Source organism: Hibiscus syriacus, unplaced genomic scaffold (assembly GCF_006381635.1).
Source record: "Hibiscus syriacus cultivar Baekdansim isolate YM2019G1 unplaced genomic scaffold, ASM638163v2 tig00110435_pilon, whole genome shotgun sequence".
Classification (NCBI taxonomy): Eukaryota; Viridiplantae; Streptophyta; class Magnoliopsida; order Malvales; family Malvaceae; genus Hibiscus; species Hibiscus syriacus.
Window position 1 is genome coordinate 464,663 of NW_024062736.1, and position 22,673 is coordinate 487,335.

Sequence of the window (22,673 nt, forward strand, 5' to 3'; positions counted from 1 at the left end):
GAGGTAAAAGATATACATATTCATTAACTTAGTTAACAAATTTGGTTGTACCAAAGCTCCAATTCTTACAAAATGCATGATTTTGTAATCACTTGATTTCACAATTAGTAAAAGACCAATGAGGAAGCAACGCGGAAGCATCGGGCCTTAGCTCTTCACCACTTGAAACTATACAATGATGAAGTTACCCTTATATTATAACGAGCAAACCAAGAATGGCGGCACTCTCAACCACTCAACCTCTTTTCCTTCACTTGCAATCCACACTTCCGAGTCCCATTTTCTTTTTAAAGCTGAAAGAGATAGTTTCTGAATTCTGATCAGATATATTTTCCTTTACAGTCTTTCAGTTTTGAAGATGGCGGTGGTACTGGCAATGGTGGTTGATGGCTTGGGATTGCTGGTGGATACTCTTTGGGGCATGCAAGGGAGGCGGTTCCCTGCAACTTTTAATGCTGTGAGTTCAGCTGCTGTTTCCATTACAATGGCATTTGTTGTCTGCCTTTTGTCCATTCATAGGCATGCAAGACCAGAGATTGGTCTTGCCTTTATTTGATCATCCATCGTTTCCTTCTCTCTCTCTTTTTCCCCTTCCTTCAATGAAATTTTAATAGCGTCCATCTCTTTAAGACCATGTTGTTTAGTAGTACTGTTTATTGCTGCAGTTCAAGCTTTTCTTACTGATCAATACATGCATGTATATATGTATTTTATATCAGCATTTTGTAACTTTGGGAAATAATTTGGTTGCCATTAGCAGAAGTTGATGGATTCATGCATTTTCCAAATTCAAGTATGGTTGTTAGGATAAAACAGTAGGGCATTAACAGTAGTCTCTGCAGAATTAAGATCAAAAGGGGATAAATTTGCAGAACAATTGATCTGTAGTTGACACTGTTTTGCATATGATTTAATGATTAGACTGGTAGTTAGGCAGATAGACATGCTTTTAGTTATTTTATTAGGTTTGAAATCTAGAAACCATCGTGTTTGGATTCAAAGCAACCTCTCAAGTCTATTGCTTTGCTTGTGTGAAAAAAGAATGGTGCTGAATTTAACTAAGTTTTCGTGGGGTCCATAGGTAAGTTTCATCGGATATTAGAAATTTATCAAAAGAAATATCTTCAGAGCTGGGTTTAAATAGTGTAACATCTGTATAACGTCATGATTCAAATTTTTTACCTCAAGGGATCAAACGTCTCATCCTGTTAGATTATTAATATAACATCTATACTTGAACTAAAGTGCAAGGAAGAAATAAACAAAGGGTAACTTTGAGTGAAAACTTGAGATAGCATTTTACTCAAAAGCAATCATTACAAAGCTATAAAATACAAATTCATACACCAATGTAACAACAACCTTCAGTCAAATCTTCATTTATTTCTCTTAAACCGACTAAAGCCAACTGACTCACAAAGTGGCTTTTAGAAGGCCTAATAAGCGATACTGGCAGTAATTAATCAAGCGATTAATTAACTAATACAGATATAAAGTACAGGTACAGGAAAGGAGTTTCCTTTGATGCCAGAAAAATGATACTGATATACGAAACTAGAAGTTTCTCTAATTAAGGAAACGAGAAACGTGCTTAATTTAGAAAAAAAATATCAATTTTAATTGATCCAGCAACCGGTAATTGCAGGGTTCTCTTGTTAGGCCTGCAGATACCCCTTCTCCTCCAGGTAAGATATCACAGTATCAGCCATTTCGCATGGGGAAGCACAGATGTTTCCCTTTTGTGGCAATTCTAACTGCAAAATAGGGGAGAAAGGGTTTAGCTTCAATTTAAATGTTGGAATATGAGATTCAAAGAAAACCAAAGTGGAAAGCATTGCCGTTCTGAAAATTAGTCTCAAGTATGGCCTTGATATCTATCATATTCATATTATCATACCCATCTACAAGAACGCAATAGCAAGTCAGCCAGAACCGTCTTGAAGCCATTTCAAGATTTTTGTCAGATGAATTTTTCATGTTTGGAGCATAAAGGATATTTAGGTGTATCTTTGAACAAGTATGGGCGTATTCCAAACAAGAAAGGTACTCCAACAATATGCATATACCTCACAATTCAGGGGTGGTTCGTACGGATCATCGATGCCAGTAAAACCTACAAAGAAAATATTACATAAACAACTATTAAATATGAACTTATACAAATCTTTAGATACGAAAACCAATGGGGAAATACACCTTTAATTTTTCCAGCTCTTGCAAGCTTGTATAGGCCTTTTGGGTCCCTTGCCTCGCATATTGGGAGTGACACATTCATGAACACCTGTTTGAAGCATTTCCCAGTATTTTCTTTGAGCAATGTAGAACCTTCTGATGCAAAGAGTTCAATATTTCAGGTTTCTTAAAAGCAGCACGTACCTCACTGAAATCTCCTTCCGACAACAGTGCACGACATACATCCCTGTCTTTTCTGTAGGGAGATATTACACTGGTAATGCAGATGATGCCTGCATCAGCAAAGAGTTTTGCTACCTCTCCTGTAGGTGAACCGAAACAAGTTGAAACTTGTAACCATCAGAATAGGAGAGCAAAAGGATAAGCAAAACAGAACTAGGATGAGGTATCAAACAGCATTTACCAATCCTTCATATGTTCTCCGCCCGATCCTCTGCTTTAAAACTAAGGTCACGGTTTAAACCATGCCGAACATTATCACCATCAAGGATGTAAGCCAACTTTCCCCTAGAATACAAGGCATGGCACAGAGCACATGCCAGAGTGCTCTTCCCTAAATTCATAGACCATAGTAAGAGATAGAGGGAGCAACACAATGTGTCACACCCAATATGGGGTTAGATTTCTTATGGTTTAAAATGTGAAATGATATAAAGTTGGTTGGAAAATAATTGTCTTATTAGACCATTATTTTATTAAATAGATTGAGGAAGATATAGTAGGTATAAATGGACAAATTGTCTGGAACCCTTGCTTCCAGCTTTCATTTTCGGCAAGTATCCTCCAAGCTGGAAATCAATTAAAGAAATTAATTGCTTTGTCTTTTTCCAACAACAATATCCATTTTTATAATAAAAAAAATGAAATAGAAGGTGACCTTATGATTCATTTAAATGGCAGCAAATATCACTTATTATTCTCAACGAAACTTTGGTTCTCGTTCCAATGATCTGGACGACCGTTGAGAAATAGTAACGGTGGAGATGTTCCCAACAACAAGGCGACCAACATATCTCGGAAGTGACTCTATCCATCGGCAAACAAAGGAGATCGGGGAAGTTGAAGCTTGCGATGGTCGAAACTTCTCTTGTAGATTTACGATTATCCAAGGAGTTTCTTGATGATTGGAGTCCGTATTCTTGATGAGGAGACCAAGATGCTTAAGTGGTGGAGTTACGGGTTAGACCGACAACCGGCGACGGCGACCATCATGGTGGTCAACGCGTTGGCTGTTGGTCGTTGAAGCTTTCCTGCTTCACTTTGAGAACACGGTAAAGCTTAAAAAAATTGAATATATTAAATGTGTTGAAGTATAAAAGTTAAGCATTTGTTCAGAGCACACGTGATTTGAAAGAATTATTGATTAAGTGAAAAAAAGGGTAAATTACTAGGTGAATCATCCAAGTTTAATAAAAGCTAACCTTGTTTTCTAGTTTCCATATTGTTATGATTATGACATAATGGTTTCAATAAGATCAATTAGTCCTTGATTTTAGTAATTGAATATATAGTGGCTCCATAAGTTTTTAGTTTTATCAATTTGGTTTCCAAATCTTTAATTAGATTCTAATAAGTTATTTTTTTATGGCAAGGAAATTATTGGAAGTCGTATTTTTACGATAAATTATCCGTGTTCGTTAGAAAAAGATTGGAAGCTAGAAATCAAGTTGGTGAGCAAATTTAAGACTAATATTAGGGGTTTTGTTGATGTTCCGATTTGAGGTTCGTTTTGCCAAATTCAAACCCGGTAAGTTGTTTTTCACTGATTAATCATCCGATTCGATCCGTTTTTCGAAATTAAGCCTCGTTTTTTATGAAATTATATTGATATGTATGAGGAATTATTGGAAGTTGAATTAAAGATCAAAGGCGTTCGAATGGAATTTTATGGTCGATCAGTATTGCACGGAAATCGAGGTAATACTTTACTACCTCTTTGCTTTATGGAACATGTTGATATTGGTAAATGCATGAATAAGATAATGTTAGTTTTATTTGGAAATTATGGATAACCGGTTTTTAATCCTATGAGTTTGTGAAGGAATCATTTCAAAATCAAAGAATGTTCGGGAAAGCAATTGATCATAGGATCTCTAAATTATAATTATTTTCGTTAAGAGCTAATATTGAAATTATCTGGTTAAGAATTACGAAAATGCCCTTGAGGGATAAAGTCTGAATTGACCCTGAATGAGAGTACTTTGAGGATTTGTACTTAACTCGATTAAGTACGAATTTAATTGTTAAGATCCTGTCTTTGTACAGAAAATTTATAATATTCCGTTTGTAAAATCTGAGAAGACACTTGACCCGAAAATATTCGAATAAGGAGTAAATATTGAAGAGTAATTTATCGAGGTATTCTGCTGACAGAATTGTTCGAAATGACTGAAGTAAATGATAAGATTTAATTAAATAATACCGGATGGAAGGAAATGATTGAAATATTCTAGAATTATAAATGACCAAATTACCCCTAGAATGGAAAGACTCAAGAATGTCACCAAGCTCAGGAATGAATGGATATACTCAAGCTTTGAAATGAATAAAAAATGTTAAGCACCAAAATGACCAAAATGCCCTTATGACCTAGAATAAGTAAATGTCTTGGATTAATTAAGAATCCAAATAAACATGGATGTTGTGCTACCAGTAAAAGTGGAACGCAACTTAAGTGATTAACCAATGTTAGTACTATATCATTACCTGAATGATATAAGTATCACTTGAATGTTTGTTCATCTTCTCAAATTTGGATCGATGATAATTCTGGAAGTACTTGGCGCAGCTCAACTCTAGAGCGCATACAGTAAATAAGTGGGTAGTCGTTAGTCAAATCAACCACGAATACCAGAATGACTTATTATATGACTAAATTGAAATGAAATGAAGTACAACCTGTATTTGAAATTCAGAAACGTCTGAATTATTCTGGAAAACTTTAAAGTAATCGGGATAGACTTGCTTACCAACGAACTAAGTAACATCATGACTAAGGATTAAATAGGTGATTTGATGAGTTTGGAAACACTGTTGAACTTACATGATGAATTGTCATTATGGGTTATGAGCCATGGATCAAGTACGTCAGTATTTCCTGATATTGTTGAAACATGGAAATGAAATAAAGACCGTTGGAAGATTTATTCAGTGATGATTATGGGGATGATCTATGGATCTGCACTATGGTATTAAAGAGTGAATACACTGGAAGGATAATGAATTGACTTGTTGACATGCATCAGTTTGAGAGTTGTGTAACTCGAGTTGTTTGATAATATGATCGATAGTCGTAGATTGTAAATGACTTGAATCTTCGATTCTATTTTCATCTAAAATCACTTCGGTCATGTTTGAAAAAAAAACAAGTAACGCAGATGGAAAAGATTCTGAATATCTCATTTGGTTCAATTGGGCTGAAATCCTATGAATTTAAAGTATATTCCTGATTGTTGGGTAATGGAATCACTCGCAGTAAATCTGAATTGAATTATTATGTATAAAGGTTCCTGAACGTTTTCCTAAAGCACACGAAAATATAGTGGGATTCTAATGTATCAACATTAAATGTTTGGCTAGATCGGTTAGTAATCGATTCTCCTCAATAGGACCTTGTTCCAGGAATTCGTTCAAATTTCATAAGTTTCATGTTATCCAAATGATAACTACAATGGCCTCTGGAAATACTTGGATTCTCTAGTGTGTTCCCTACTTATTACGAACTGTTTATTGGTTTTAATATGTGGTACACCGAATTCATTGGTTATTGTTTTATGAATGCACCAATTTTATGTGACAATTTATGGAATATGCTATCTAATTTTATTTTTGAAATGGTATATGATTACCATGTTTTTGGATTTATGGAATTTATGTCACGGTGCAATTGAATTTTGGAATTGAATTACGATGGAATAGCTCTGATCAAGCTAAATGGGCCTAATGTGACTCTTGAGGGCCCCAAGATGTTTCATTAGGTCGGCTTTCCTTTGTGTGCTTAGGTAAGCTATATGGACTTATTGACTTGGGCTTAAGGATACCAAGCTTCATAGCCTATCCTTAAGTCGACTTTCTTTTTGCTATGTGCATAAGTAAGCTATATGGAAAATAATTTTTGGGAACTACTGATGGTGTACCAGAAAGGGTTTAAACTATGATTTTCAAAAGTTAAACTCTTTTACGAAATTGTGAGATTTACTGGACTATGATTTGTACCTATTATGATTTTTATACTGTTGGAACACACTAGACATCCTATTTGATCTCCTGAAAATGTCATACTTTGAAAGGTTTCTTATGAATTGAGATTCATGGTTCTACTCGATGAACTCTAAGGGAACCCCAATTATTCTGCAAGCTGGTATACGTATGATTCAATAAGGAAATTATATGGCTTTCCATTTATCTACATGTCATGTAGCATCATCTGGCAGTTCTGTATTACTGAGCTTTCCAAAGCTCACTCTATTACTCACATTTTCAGGTTAAAACAATTGTACCAGTGCATCTATCGACTTCAGTAAGGTAGTTCTTCCGGCGTGGTTGCAGAGTATGGTACTTGTGATTAGAGGGCATGTAATTGTATTTTGATTTATATACGAGTTTGGAAATCTGTTTTATTTTTAAATAGTGATAAATGATTTTATAAGTTACATTTCTGATAAAAAGTTTTAAAATTTCCGCTATTTTTACGTGGGTCGCTCCGGTGGCCCTAATGTGACTTCCGGAATCGGATCGGGCTACCCGCATCGGTTTGGTGTTACACAATGGATCAAAGTATGTTGGAACACTCTTCAGTTTAGCAAGGAGAAACTAACAAGGAACTCCAAGTTCTTGAATTTGACCAGACGGGTTCATCCACAACTAAAAGATCAACCTTTCAGTTTTTTGGCAACCTTCATTTTTTGCTGTTTTAGCACGTAAAATATATTAATATAGTTAGTATAAGCAGAAGCCATCTTATATCGCAGGCAAAGCAGAAAATAAGGGTAAGTTAATGGAAATAAAAATACTAGCATGAATTTCACTATTGAAATGTACTGTTTAAACAAATCTGAGCCACTGAGACCCGTAATCCATGACACAACCCTTTTGCTGAAGTAACTCTTGCCGATTAAGTTTCCAACCGGACTTTTGTGCCATACAATGTTGTTGCCTTGCCATTAGTAGCATCTGGTGGAGATTTTCACCTAGTTAGACGTTGAAATCAGAACCCTAAGTAGATCCAATTGGAAAGAAACCATGTACTAAAAAAATCATGAATTTGCATCATTGCCAACTAACTCCATGAAATGGCCAAAGTGTTCTACTATATCATAGAACAGTGTTCCCAAAATGATGATTTTATAACGAAAAAATATTAATTTCCAAAACAACATATAAAGATACTGTAAAATTATAAATGTCAAATCTGAAGACTGAAGCTGCAAGGATTCAGATGTATCCAGTTGATAATATGGTACCATGATCAGAAAACAAGAAACCAGCTAAGCAGTGTAATCAAAGGGTTTATGTAAATAATGTAACCAATTGCTTCCCTTTTCTGAAAAATATTACTCAGTCTTCCAGATGAAGTATTGTGGTAGTTCCCTAAACCTCCATTTCAATATAGAATATCTACCATTTCACAAAACTGTCAATGAATTTTACTTGGCGATAACCACTTTACAGTAGAGTCATAAATGTTAATGCTTGCAAGTCTACCAATTGTCTTTTAAATATACTCCAAATATGAAATTTCTTTATATAGAAGATTTGGCCTTTTATAACTTAATAGTGATATATATTAATTTTCTTTAAAATGGAATAAATATCCTGAACCAAATTCTTGATAAGAAAATAAAATTAAACATATGATCACCTATAAATTTTTCTTTCTTTTTTTTTAAAGAAAAAAGGAGTACCAGAAATATCAGCATAGTGATCATTCGTAATCGGCAGAGACGATTCCTCCGTGCTGAATCAATCTCAATTTGGCATTGTTGCCGCTACTCAACCTCAAAGAAAGCGACGACGCCGGCGATGGAAACTTCACGAATCTAACCTTGTCCCCCGGTACAAAACGGCCACCTTCAAAACCGGAGGAGGAACAACAAATCGCCAGCCGTACCGCCTTGAGTACAACCATCTTATTATATATTTTCTACACAATGGCTGTAAGATGAAACAGACAAACAGTAGTTAACGGCAAAAACTTGATTTCCCGATTTATAAAATGGAAAACGGACGTGGCAATGGCTGGGATTCTATTTTTTAAATTTTATTTTATTATATTAAATTTGATTCCACATGTAATTCCCACGTTCTTCTTTTCAAGAGAGTGTGGTGGACACGTGGAAAATGGTGAGTGGAGGCGATCCAAAATTCCAGGTCACGGTCATAATTGTGTAGACTTCAGAATCCGGATAAATTAATGTTTATTTATTTACAAAAATATATTTTTCTATTACATTTAAAAAATTTATTAATTTTTATCATTTTTTTTATTTTCAAACATTTATTATTGATAAAGATGTAAAATTATATATTTTAAAAACTCTCAGTTAACTAATTTTAAAATATATATTTTAAAATTATTGATCCGTTACCTTTTTCCTTAAGGGGTGTTTGGATGGGGGAATGTGAGATTCTCATGGGAATGAAATCCACATTCCCCGTTTGGTTAGCCCGGGAATTTCATTCCCAGTAATATAAGATTACCAATAATGGATTTTTTGGGATATATTACTGGAAATATCATTACCTCCATTTTCTTAGGTATTGTTGGATTACCGGCATTTTGGACTAAAATTTCCTTAAATTTTTTTTCTTTCAAAAATATCATTCTTCTGTCATTGAATAATAAAAATTCTACGAAGGTTAAATTACAAATTTATTCTTAAACTATTTTAGATTTACAAAAAACTCTATAATTAAAATTTTATATGAAATTCAGGGGTTAAAAAATCACCCTTTCATTAAACCTTTTTATATTTTCAATTTTGTACAAAATATTATATAAATTTTATGAATTTAATTTTTTAAAGAAAATATATAAATATTTTCCAACTTGTTAAAAAAAACAAATATATAATAAGGACAATTTGGTCAAATATACATTCCAATAATCTTTTATTATTTTAACCAACCATGGTAATCTTACATTCCTGCTAAGCCAACCAAACACAAAATATAACATTCCCAGTAATCTTATTCCCTGATAATCTTACATTCCGTGAACCAAACGCACCCTAAGTCATATTAATGGTTTCACTTTAAATTTATGAAAATTTTCATTTTTGTTATTAATTTTAATTTCTTCTTAAAGTTTTACAATATATTTTTAGTTCAAACATAAAATTTTACTTTAATCTATATACTTTCATATCTTTACAAGAAATTAACATTCACCCTATTTACTTAAATATTTTTCATGATCCATATTTTCCTACTTTTTTTCTATCTATAATATATCACTAACTTTACTATTAGATGATATTTTATCCCTTTATGAGAATATATAGTTTTTAAAATAAAAAAAATAAACTTTCATTTATAAGGATTGAGGGATAAAATAGAGCAATTAAAAAAAATTAAGGGGTCAGGAGGTTTGGCACAAAGTAATACGTAGCCCTAAAGTAGAAATTGTAGAAAAATCATGCAATTAAGAGAGACCTATGCTAATGTTAATGTAAGTTTATAGTTTTGTCTTTTGTGCCACCGACACGTTGCTTCGTAATATCGAATATCGATAAATTTAAATATTAAATATTAACCAATAAGGTTGGTTCAAGTAGTAAGTAATTTGATATTGTTTAAATAATATTTTAAGTTTGAGTCCGTGCGACGTAGATCGGTTCAAATTAGTCAAGGTGAAGTCTTCGAATTGGGAGGGCAACAAAAAAATATATATTAAAATAAATATATTTTTAATATAATAAATACAATTTTTTATTAATATAAAATGGGCCCTTTCTCCGTACTAAATTCTTCATCATAAATAAATTAAATTCAAAATGGACCCTTCAAAATTGAAAACAAATTGGGCCTCTTAAATAGGGAGGGTTGGGACGAAGCAAAAAAAATGTACCTCTTATTCCCTGAACCGTAATACATATAAATTCATATATATTTTTTTAATCATACGAGATATGTGTGATATATTTCTCTATGTTTGGATTCTTTTTAATTTATTGATAATGTATATATATTTTATATATGTAATTTTTTGAATTTATATTTATTAAGGAGAATAATATTTTTTTTACAATTGAGACCACTTAATAAGTTTATAAATTTAAATAGGGATATGATCATATTAAATAATGTAAAACGCTTTTGATTTTACCTAGACTTAGGACCGTTAAATGAATAAAAATAGATGATTGAAATTAATAGTAGGACATGAGAATATATGCATGGGATATTTGCATAATAGGATCATGAATAAATTTGTGAAATATTGTTGTGCGAGATTTTTTTTCAAAAAATACAGGTATTGAAAAATTATTTTTAAGATCTAAGTCATTTGCTACAGTATACATGAAACTCGTCAAGCCCACACGACGAGATCCATAAAAGTATTAAAAAATAGGACTCTTCATGTGGATTGAACGAAAATTATATGGAACTCGTCATGTCCACATGACTAGTTTTAATTATTTATTATATTTTATGAAACACATCATTTTCACATGATGAGTTTCAAAAGCACTGTTACAAATGACTTAGATTGTAAATTAATTTTCCAACATCTATGTTTTCCCAATATTTTTTTGCATTGACTATTTGGTCAATGAAACCGAATCTCTTCCCCAAATTTAAAGTTAATAGAAAAAATAAATATTCAAATTAATCAAAATATTAAGCATGCATTATTAAAAATAATAAATACTCTCGTAAATTTCCTCATAAAAAACTAGATACGTGACTAAACAAAAAAATGGTGAAAAACTAAAACTATTGGATTTGTTTTCAAAATATATTTATTGTATACAAGTTATTAATTAAGTATAATCACTTTATTTATGAGATCAAATTATTTAATCTAATTTTTTATTTTAGTATAAATTAGTATTAATTTATCTATATTAGACTAATTATGTAATTATTCAAGGGGAAAAAACGTTGTATCAAAAGAATTAAGGAAAAATCTTCAAAATTTTAATCAAGACGTGTTGATCTAACATATAATTAAAAATCCATAACAGTATCCTTACATTGGGATAAAAATCAATGATTTTATAAAGTTATTTGAGGTGTTAGTGCATAGACTGGGTACCAACTTTGAAATCTTCAGCACGCAAAGAAATTACGTCGTCAAAGTAACCCACCAAGTTGTTCATGTCCTCTGCTAAATTCATAACGTTTGCACTTTTACCAACTAGAAACGATGTTGTTTTCGGCTTCAGGAGCAATACCAGGCACAACCTGAAAACAGTACTCTTCGTTATCGACGATAAATTAATGAAAGTAATTCTCATTAAGTTTATTGTTCTGAATGGTGTTCTAGAGAAATTAAAGGATACTATTTTGTAATCCCATTAAAAACAAAATGTTTGTTGCTTGGAATATTATTTTCCTAGAAAAATTATTTTTAAAAAAATTAGTGAAAATAAGGTACAATTCAAATAAATTCGAGAATCGCAAAGTAACATTGGACTAACTTTAGATATTCAAAGTCAGCAAATCATTGTTGATGCACCTCCGTTAAGACAGATATTATGTAAATTTATAAGATACGTCAATAGCCTGAAAGATATTAATTTATTGTGATTGATAATCATGATGTGTTGTTAATGGATCAAAACGAATCCTCGATATCATGATAGATTCAAACTTAGAGACCATAAAGCGTAAAATACATCTCATGTATGACAATCATATTTGGATATTGATCGATTTGGCTGAAGGTACAAAAATTGTTTGGAGCAAATGGATTTTCAAGAAGAAAATAGTTATGGAATGCGAGGAAATGGTTCGATATGTGCAACAAGTGATCTTGAAACATAAATCCTCCAAAATGACAGGTTAAACAAAGGAAAATAATTTTAATGGATTACAAAAAGGCAGGAGAGTGTTTTAATTTTGAAAAGAGAGTTCCAGTGTTACCATTAAGTAAAATTAACAAGGATGAAAATATGTTTTAATCCCAGTCATATATTTATTTTGTACATCTGTATTATCCGCTCATTTTCTACTAATATTTTTAATTGTGTATCTCACTTATACATTTACATTTAACAATAACCTAAATCGATGTAAAACTATACATAACCGGATTCTATCGTGTATATATTTGACAAATTAGCCAAAATATATGTGACTTGTTTAAAGCGGAGGTCTAAACTTAGATTGAAATGGCTTTTTTAATGCAATTGGAAATATCATCAAAACTTTAATCAATGATGTCAAAGGTTATAACTTAAAAGGAGACTGGAATAAACCAACTTTTGTGGTTACTCAAAATACCAAATGAAAAATCCAAAAGGTTTCAGCCAATTAAAAGGAACACCTCAATAAAACGTGGCATAAATGTACCATTGTAAAAATGGTTCAAAACTTACGATATTGAATCATGGAAAACCTAAAGTATCATCAATCATCCATCCACAGCCATTGAGAACTACAAAATGAATATTAATCATCTGTGGAACTATTTATTGCCAGCCCTTTTCAATCACCAGGGAAAAAAAAATATCAAAAGTACCAAATCCCAAAAGCATCATTGAAGAGCAAAAATATCTAATTAGGGTTTGAGAGCAAGTATCAAACCAAAACGGGGACTTTTTTCCAAGGCCTTTGTGTCAAGCTCACCAGAGATTGTCAACAATGACTTTGGTATGACTTCATGCTGCAGCAGTGCTCCAAGCCTCCCATGATTGTTGAGCTTCGCTTTAATCAGTGTGAGATGATCAGCAGCATATGCCCCTCCGACACTAAACGTGTTCTCATTTGTGGAAAACCTTCGGGTGATTTCACCCACAGCAGCACTCTTCTTCTGCTGGTCCAGGTAATGCACATATGAAGCTTTCATGCTGTCTCCCTTGTCCCCCCTGAAAGTAAAAAAGAGACAGAAATTAGGGACAAAAAATAGAAAATTCTCATTTCGATTCACTTTTGAAATCTAGTGGAGTAAATATGTAAGCTTACAAAAGTATCGAAGCACACGAATCTGGTTTTGTCACACTAATACCAGCAGTGTACTTTGTGAATTTGCCAGAGGTGGTATCATAACCTGCCTCTGCACCAAAAGCAATAGCGGGTGTCCCAATGGTTGCCGTGACATCAACACCTGGTTTCTGGTTCAAACCAATTGTTGTTGTAAAGGTGGCATGGTCATGGAAATACTGAACCTCCAACTGCAACATAGATAGAAAATACGAAACTTTAAACAAATCATTATGATGAAAATCATTTCTTCATAGGAGGGGCTGCTTATACCTTGCCAGAGTTATAATCAGGTACTTTGAATGATGCAATAGTCTTGGTGGATGGAAGAATCTCAGTGAATGTAATTGTTGTTGAAATCTGAACAAATGAGGTAAAAATGTAAGATGCTCCGCTGGATTAGGTTAAATGTTATCCAATACTTTCAAAAGAAAGGAAGTGAAACCCATAGGAACCCACATTAGAGTCAGTATCGAATTTAACATCAAATTGAGTGTTCTTGTACTTGTATAATGCAGCAATATCCCCAGTTGAAAGACCTCCTTTCTTTAGAGCAGTTGATGTAACAGCCTGAATATAAGGGGGGGGGGGAAAGGGAATAAATTAGATGAAGATTCACTAATCATCACAGCAGACAAACACAAACCACCCAACAATTCATCGAGAAAAGGTACAAATAAAATTCTTGGCTCGGTTATCCATCGCATTCAGTTGGAATTACATCTTTGAATCAAAACAAGGGTAACAGAGAACACCAATTCAGACGAAATCAGTCCCTTCTGAAGTTAAACACAGCTTCACGCCTTCACCCAACAATACTTTCGGCACAAGTGTAAAATGTAAATAAATTAGAAAGAAACAATTATAATCATCATGTTCGAGTTCAAAGATTATGCTGACTACTGAGGAATTCAAGGAAATCACCCTAAGACAGATTTATTTTACATGGAAAAGAATAAAGAACAAGAATATCAATTTCAAATGTACGGTCTACATTGAATTAAAAATTAGACCTTCTCGATTACCCAAATGCAAAGTTTATGTGAAAAGAGCTTGAAAAATAACAATTGGATTAAACATACATAAAATTGCATAAAAGTTACGAAAGCGTTAGTTATACACCAGTACAGACCCCTCTCTATGTATATCAAGTCCTAGAAAATCAGCATCTCATTATATAATAGGCTATCAATCCCTAGCTACTTCATAAACATTAATCAAAATCCAAGGTGCAAAACAGGTGATTTTGGCTTACCACTCCAGCGCCAGTGTAAGTGGAAACAGTGAACTTCTGATCCGAGGTATAGTCTTTAGTCAACAGATCTGAGCATACGAAACAGAGAGAAATGAAAACAGGTAATCAAAATATAGAAAGATCGCATGGTGGAGAAGGAAGAAAATGGAGGATTCGATTACCTTTGGCTTTCTTGCCTATATCGGCGAAGAGTCCTGGTCCCTTACTCATGCTTGCACAAAGCCTAGGAGAGATCTAAGAAATTGAGTCGAAGAAAAAATGGTGAAATCGAATCGAATTGAAGGGCGAAGAGCTTATTTAGTGGCGGAGACGAAAATGAAAATGCAAAAAACTTTTTCAAATGGGTGACTATCCTGTGCGGCCGTTCTTGGAACTGGCAGTGTTTCTTGACCGTTTGATTTGATTGATACTAAGATTAAATTCAAGCATTAGCATGTTAGGCTGGAAATGAACAGAAAAGTACTAGGACTCAACTAACGAATGAAACAAAAAAAAGTTTAACTCGTGGTTTAGCCCCTAAAGTATACCTATTTTCTCAATCTACACCTTAAATTACTTTTATCTCAATTTCCCCCCATAAACTACCATTTTAATCCCACTTTGCCCCCATAAACTACCATTTTAATCCCACTTAGCCCCCAATATTATAGGTGTATTAGAATAGCATGCCCCATGTCACATTCTTAATATTCATTTTGTTATGTTGGAGTATATTAGATTAAAAATGATAGTTTAGATGAAAATTAAAATAGAATGTTATTCTTCTAAAAGATTCAAGTTCGAGCAATTGTGTGTGCATGATCTGTAATTAAGAAAATTTTAAAATAGATACAATTATGTAATCATCCCAGATTATAAAAAATATATTAACTCACAAATTTGATTGATTAAATTTTTAATTATAAAAAATTAGATTTAGTGTAATTTTCTATAAAGATTAATTATTTGTTTACTATCTATATTGTATTGAATCCTCTTAATCTGACAGTTCATTTTATTATTAAAAAAATCTCTTATATTAATGTATAGACATTGTTAATAAAAATAATAATTAATAAATTAGAAATAAGTGGTTATGTAAAAAAAGGTTTTAATTTATAAAAGAATTAAAATAAGAATATGTAGTTTCTTAGGCATTAATGAAGTAATAGTGTGAAATTCATTTATAATGCATAATTATATATATGCATAAATTAAATATTAGACTTTTGTTTGTTTGTTTGTAACTTAAACATGAACATCCATTAGAAATGATTGAATACTGACATGCAAAAGCCGAAAAGAAAATGGAAACGAAGGCAAAACACAAAATAAAGAAACCTTATGTCCGGAAGTCAAAACAAAGTTGGGAGAGGGAGCCGATTCGTTCTTTAAAAAAACGCATGCCTCGGCCTGCAGAAGATGAACCCAAATCAATTTGAGGGCTAGCCCAATCGTTTGACAGTGGAGCTAGGGTCGGAGGGGGAAAATGTATGAAAGGTAATGCAAATTTCAGATGATTTGAAGTTATAACTATATTGAACAGCTGCAAATTCAAGTAGGTTCTTGCGGGGGGAAATTATCGATCTAAATATCTCTCTACTCCTTATTATCTGTCATTAGCCTCTTATTTTTTTTCATTGCAAATATTACCAAAATGTAAGCTTGAAAATAGTCCATAAAGCTCAAACACTGGAGTCCGAATTCGAATAAAACAACATTGTCCGATTTGATGTACCATTTGATAAATACGAGTGTTGCAGAGAAACCATATACTAAAAATACAATTGGTGTACGATGCCAGACTGGATATCCTAAGAACCCCATGAAAGCATGTGGAATGGCTGAGGCAGCCTCTCACACCCAATTTACCAATTCTCATCAAACCAAATGTTCCCTTTCCATCACCCCAAATTCACCCTAAAACAAAACTCCTAACTTTGGGTCCTACTTACATCAATCAAAGGGTCCAACTCTCAGGATCACGTGTGTAGTTTTCATATTGGCTATATATATATAGTGAAAGTTGGTGAAGAGCGTAACACAGTGACCCTATTTTACCAACTTTCCTAACTGTGGAGTTTAATCACAAATATTGTCACCATTTTTCATTATCTATCTTAAACTATGCAGTGCATAATCAAGACAGGAGCTCCTCTTTGATTCCTTAAAAATACACTTTGGGGGTTCTTTTATGGCCCTCCAATCTTAGTGCTGTTTCAGCCTAACCGTGAAAAGGAAACTTCCCACTCGTGAAAAAGGAACCCACAACATTCCAGGCAAACCCAATCATCATACAACTTTTTTTTCTTCTTTTTCCTGCCTTTTTTTATAGCCCCATATAAAATAATGCTATATCTTCTGTCGTAACCGTTTTTCGTCCGGGCACGAATTTTTTTTATGCTTGGTTGGAAAAATAATGTGAATAATAAATAATTTGGGAGTCGCCATCGGCCTTTTGGGTCAGGTAGGTCGAATACCTAAAAATTATCTTTTAAAAGAGTTTTTAAGAAAACATCAGTTAAAAGATGAGCTGATCTGCGTTTATAACCAAAAATTCTTTCTTTTTTATAATAAAAAGGGATTCGTGGTCGGTTACGTTTAGGGAAGGATTAGCACCCCTACAACGCCCAAAATTGGTACTTTTTAATTATAAATTGTCTCTATTATTAGAAATTTAAAAATTCAAAATATATTTAATTTATAATCTTATTATTTCAAAATTATAATTATGAAAAAAATATATTAATTTATATACATTTATAAAAAAATATTATTAGAAATATCAGAAAAGGACTTCTAGGTGCCTTAAGACAGCTCTTTTCTTCAATATTAAAAAATAAATAAATGACAAACATTTTTTAAGACAAAAATTTATTTTAATATAGTAAGATATTATTTATTCAAAAATATCAGAAAAGGCTTCTAGGTATCTTAAGACAGCTCTCTTCTTTGATATTAATAAATAAATATTAAAATTTTAATAATTTAAATAAACTAAATTATAAATAATATTAATTATTTAAAATACCAGAATAGGACATCCAGTTATATTAAGACTGCCCTTTTCTTTGATATCGATATATATTATAAAAATATATATATATATATATATATATATATATATATATATAATATGTGACTAAGATAATAATAAAATAATAAAGCAATAATTAAAATATAAAGTAATAACAAAATAATATTGTAATTAAATAATGATCAAAATAAAAGAAATTCAAAATTATAAAACTAAATATAAAGTATTAAAAATAAAGATAATAATTCGAAATATTATGAAAGATAATGATTAATAGTGTAATTTAACCTAATTAATTAATACGTGATTAAAATAATAATTAATAAACTATGAGGGACTAAATTTGATATTTTCCTAAATATATATATGCTGATAAGGACTAAATTAAAATAAAATAAAATTAGAAGACTAAATTAAAATAATTAAAAATTGCTTTCAATGACTAAATTACAAGATATACAAACTTGGAGCACTGCGGACGGGGTTTACCCCTGACAGAAATTACACGCACACTCCTCCCCCTTAAACGACGTCGTATGGGGGAGGGTTTATAAACCCTAAACCGGCTGGCCCTTCGGGCCAACCTTTTATTTCTTCATTTCTCTTCTTCTCTCAAACAGAAAGAGAGAAGATTTCTCTCTGGCTTCTCTCTAAAATTAGAGAAAGCCGTCCCGGTCAGCCATCGCTGCCGGCCACCGTTAACGGTGGCCGGAAATTACAAAACCCACCCCAAATCGAAGCCCCTATTTTTCTATACCCGGATCTAAGGTTGTTTTAGCTTAAAACCTTACCAATCGTCGTAGATCTAGGATATTTCTCTTCGACGTTTCGGTTCTCTGATGACTTGTGGAGGCTCTCACGACGGCGATTTCCTCGGTAAGTCTCTTTTTCTCTTCTTTCGATTTGTATTTTCTGGGATCGTTGGTGTAGTTCTTGCTTTGTTGGTTGCTCTCCCTTTCTATCTCCTCGTCTGTTTCTCTGTTGTTCTTCGTCTGTTCGCTGCCTTTTTTTTTCTTTTTTCTTCGTTGTTGTTGACTGGGATGTTTGGTATATATATATATATATATTTTTTTTTGCTCTTGTTTCTGTTTTTCTCCGGTTCTTCCTCTTTTTTTTTTTTTTGCAGGTGTGGTCGATGGCTTTTATAGCCATCGACGGTGTGACTCTCGGACCGGTCAAAGAAATGGAGTTCGGTGAGTCACCAAAACTATGTGGTGACTCACCCCATAGCCGCGACGTGTGGGGGAGGCAGCTGGCTTCTGAAGACTTCGTCGGAGGCGGTGGCGCCATGGTTGAAACACCTGGCATTGGAGGTGTCGGCAGCGTCGATTGGAGCACTTGGCATCAAAGACTGAGGCATCTGGAAGCTTCTGGCAGCTGGAGAGGTGGCTGCGACGCGGGGTTTCTGGAAACGGCGGTTGGGAGCTAGGGTTTAGAAACCCTAGCTGAAACTCCCAAATGATTTGGGCTTCTCGGGCCTGGTTCAAGTTGGGTCACTGTTGGACCTGATCTGGACTCCGGGATCTTGTAATTGGGCTTTGTAATATTTAATAAATAATATATAATAATAATTATAATAATAATAATAATAATTTTAAATTTAAAATGAAAAAAATGATGTCTACAGCTGCCCCTCTTTGCTCATCCTTGTGTTAACAAGAATAGAGCAAAGACGAAAAAGACAATAATTTTTTCATTTGGCTTCTTTTGAGCAGGATAAAAATGTTGAAAACATCATGCACTGAAGAGCTTATAGATGACCCGAAGGTTTTGAAAACATCATGCACTGAAGGGCTTATAGATGACTCGAAGGTTTTGAAAACATCATGCACTGAAGGGCTTATAGATGACCCGAAGGTTTTGAAAACATCATGCACTGAAGGGCTTACAGATGACTCGAAGGTTTTGAAAACATCATGCACTGAAGGGCTTATAGATGACTCGAAGGTTTTGAAAACATCATGCACTGAAGGGCTTACAGATGACTCGAAGGTTTTGAAAACATCAAAAAGCTCCCGAAGGCTTTTTGGAAACATCAAAAAGTTGATCCATCGAGTGATGAAAATTTATGTTTCGAGTGAAACTATCTCGAGCGAGACAAATTTTGTTTTAAGGAAAACAATCTCAAGTGAGATAAATTGCTATTTCAAGTGAAATTGTCTCGAGCGAGACAAATTTTGTTTTAAGAAAAACAATCTCAAGTGAGATAAATTGCTATTTCGAGTGAAACTGTCTCGAGCGAGACAAATTTTGTTTTAAGAAAAACAATCTCAAGTGAGATAAATTGCTATTTCGAGTGAAACTGTCACGAGCGAGACAAATTTTGTTTTAAGAAAAATAATCTCAAGTGAGATAAATTGCTATTTCGAGTGAAACTGTCTCGAGCGAGACAAATTTTGTTTTAAGGAAAACAATCTCAAGTGAGATAAATTGCTATTTCGAGTGAAACTGTCTCGAGCGAGACAAATTTTGTTTTAAGAAAAACAATCTCAAGTGAGATAAATTGCTATTTCGAGGGAAAATGTTTACTAAGTAAAAAACTAAGAAAATCGTTTTCTTACTTTTCAACAATTTCATTTTCAGAAAAGATTGAATGAGAAACTTTGGAAATCGTTTTCTCATTATGTTTCAAGATAACCTGTTGATTGGGTAACATGCCCCAATCTCAAGATAAGGTTGTTGGAAATAGTTTACTAAGTAAAAAACTAAGAAAATCGTTTTCTTACTTTTCAACAATTTCATTTTAGAAAAGATAAAATGAGAAACTATGAAAATCGTTTTCTCATTATGTTTTTGAAATAACATATTGATTGAGTAACATGCCCCAATCTCAAGATAATGCTCATTCTTGTGGATTGCGTCCATATCTTCTTCAGATGTTTGCGTGATTCCTGTATTTTTGGTTTTGAATACCTTCTTCTTGTAAGGTATTTTTTACCTTCTTCGTTCTTCCGAAGATCTGTAAAACTTCATGTTTGAATACACTCAGATGTATCAATGTAATGCATTGTCTATTGTGTAAATGATGTTTTTATGAATGCATGAATGTTGATGCAATCTTCATTTGACTTCAAAATGGTGAACTCGATCTTCTTTTAGTTCATCATTTATTGCCAGGGTTACCTCTGGATATCAGTGTCGCAACTTATGCTATTAAGCTTGCATTTCTGCAGAATCATCTGATCAACTTATATTTTTGCTGTCTTATTTGCTTCATGAAGGTCTCAGAAGAAATGTTTCATTTGTGGAACTCTTGCCGTAGTCAGAACTATGACCTTGATGTCCCATTTTGTCTTGGATAAAACCAATTTTCTTTGCTTGGACTTGTGTAGAAATCCCATAAAGCTTTCATCTTTGAAAAGAGAATATGTCATCTTTTAAAAAGAGAATCTATCGTCTGACTCAGCAGGGATTAATTAGGAGAGTAGAGTCTATTCTAATTTGACTCTTGAAACACATCACAAGGAAGATTTATTCCAATTTCTTTCATGTCTCCACATATAATCAGATCTCGAATAAGGTAACTTGGACCATATCGTGTTGAGATGCTTAACAATCAACCTGTCATTCAACCTTAGTTAGCTCCATTAGTTTCTTGTTGTTAAAATATCAGCTCTCTTTCTGTGGAAAGGAATCTTCATCATATCTCACTTCTAATCTTGGGGTTGAAGAAGACAAAATTTATCTTGGGTCAACAAAGGAAAACCATATGATAACAACATTGGTTCAACACTATACTCACTGGGTCGTAAAACATTTGATAACACATTCTTCATCTTATGTGGTTTCTGCTCAGATGTAAAACATTTGGAAACACATTCATCCTTTCCTGTGGCTTCTGCCAAGGTTTCTCAATTATTGAAACTCATTGTCTAGTGTTCAAAGTTTTTGTATGATGTCACTAGACCATTTGAGAACAAAATTCCATGGGGATTCAAGTGTGATGTTGGTATGACCAAAAAGTTGGTCAAATTCACAAGATATGCTGGTGTCGAATTGAATAGGAGACACTAACTGATCTTGATATCATCTCGGGCAAAGACAAATGTGATACTGATCACGTTTTCTTCTATAATAATCTTTGTAGGAAGTAAAAACACATCAACTATAGGATCCATGTACAGAAAAAGGTTCATGAAATTCTTGCTGCTGGGGATGAAACACACATGATAACCCAAAATAGATAAAAAAATCGGTTCATCTTGGCTGGCAATGATGACCCCAGTAATAACGGGAATAACAGTAATGTAAGTGAGTCGAGTCTCCATTCCAATGTCATCAAGCAAGTAAAAATTGATGTGAAAAACAACTTCATAATCCCAACAGTATGGTTGAAACTAATTGTCAGGAACCTCAAAGAAATATTTTCAATTATCACTAACACACAAGAGGCCAAATTCAATGCTAAGATCTTAAGGAACTGAACCCTGGATCGAGTAGTTTGCCTGGGGACCATCTTTACCCCTGTTGGGTAGATATTTGTTCAACAGGACCCTGATGTAAGTGTTTGATGATTGAAGCAATTATGTATAGTCAGCTCAACTGTCACTGTTTCATCATTTTCATTCTTTATACATTTCTGTCTTATTGTAAATATTTGTTCAAGTCAATGATCTTGACATAGGAAGATATGGGCCTTCAGCATGCCCCAATATTTACTGATATGAGCGTTCAAAATACATCAACATTCTTAATTCTGATTGAAAGGGGCTTTCAGCATGCCCCGACATTTGCTTCTTGTTAATATGAGCCTTCAAAATGCCCCACATGGATCTGTCTGAAATGGGCTTTCGATATGCCCCAATATTCTGCTTCTGGTTTATTTTCAATGTCTGTTTGACTTGAATATCATGATCCCCACGACGTCTAATTTTGACAATGAACTATTGTAGGTACTTGTGGCTTTATTCGTGCCCCAAATCTGTTTATCTTGAATGCTCTCATTATGGTGTCACTAAACAACAGTGTTGTCAAGTAAATAGAGGAATCCTCTTCACGTTGTCATAAACTTAAGAAGTATTCAATCATTCATTCCAGGTTGACACAGTGGCTTATCATCTT

The 22,673-nt window shown here is 33.2% G+C and overlaps 1 protein-coding gene and 1 pseudogene across 1 annotated transcript; both read right to left on the reverse strand.

The window, feature by feature from the left end:
• Positions 1-1,637: 1,637 nt before the first annotated feature.
• Positions 1,638-8,320, reverse strand: LOC120125654 (annotated as a pseudogene).
• A 4,326-nt stretch (positions 8,321-12,646) lies between these two features.
• Positions 12,647-14,875, reverse strand: LOC120125653 (mitochondrial outer membrane protein porin 2-like). The gene is made up of 6 exons (XM_039144029.1): positions 14,758-14,875; positions 14,597-14,664; positions 13,801-13,911; positions 13,615-13,701; positions 13,324-13,532; positions 12,647-13,226 (listed from the first exon to the last, which is right to left on the reverse strand). Exons 1-6 carry the CDS (start codon positions 14,804-14,806, stop codon positions 12,920-12,922), a joined length of 831 nt encoding a protein of 276 aa, XP_038999960.1. The 5' UTR covers positions 14,807-14,875; the 3' UTR covers positions 12,647-12,919.
• Between the last annotated feature and the right edge of the window lie 7,798 nt (positions 14,876-22,673).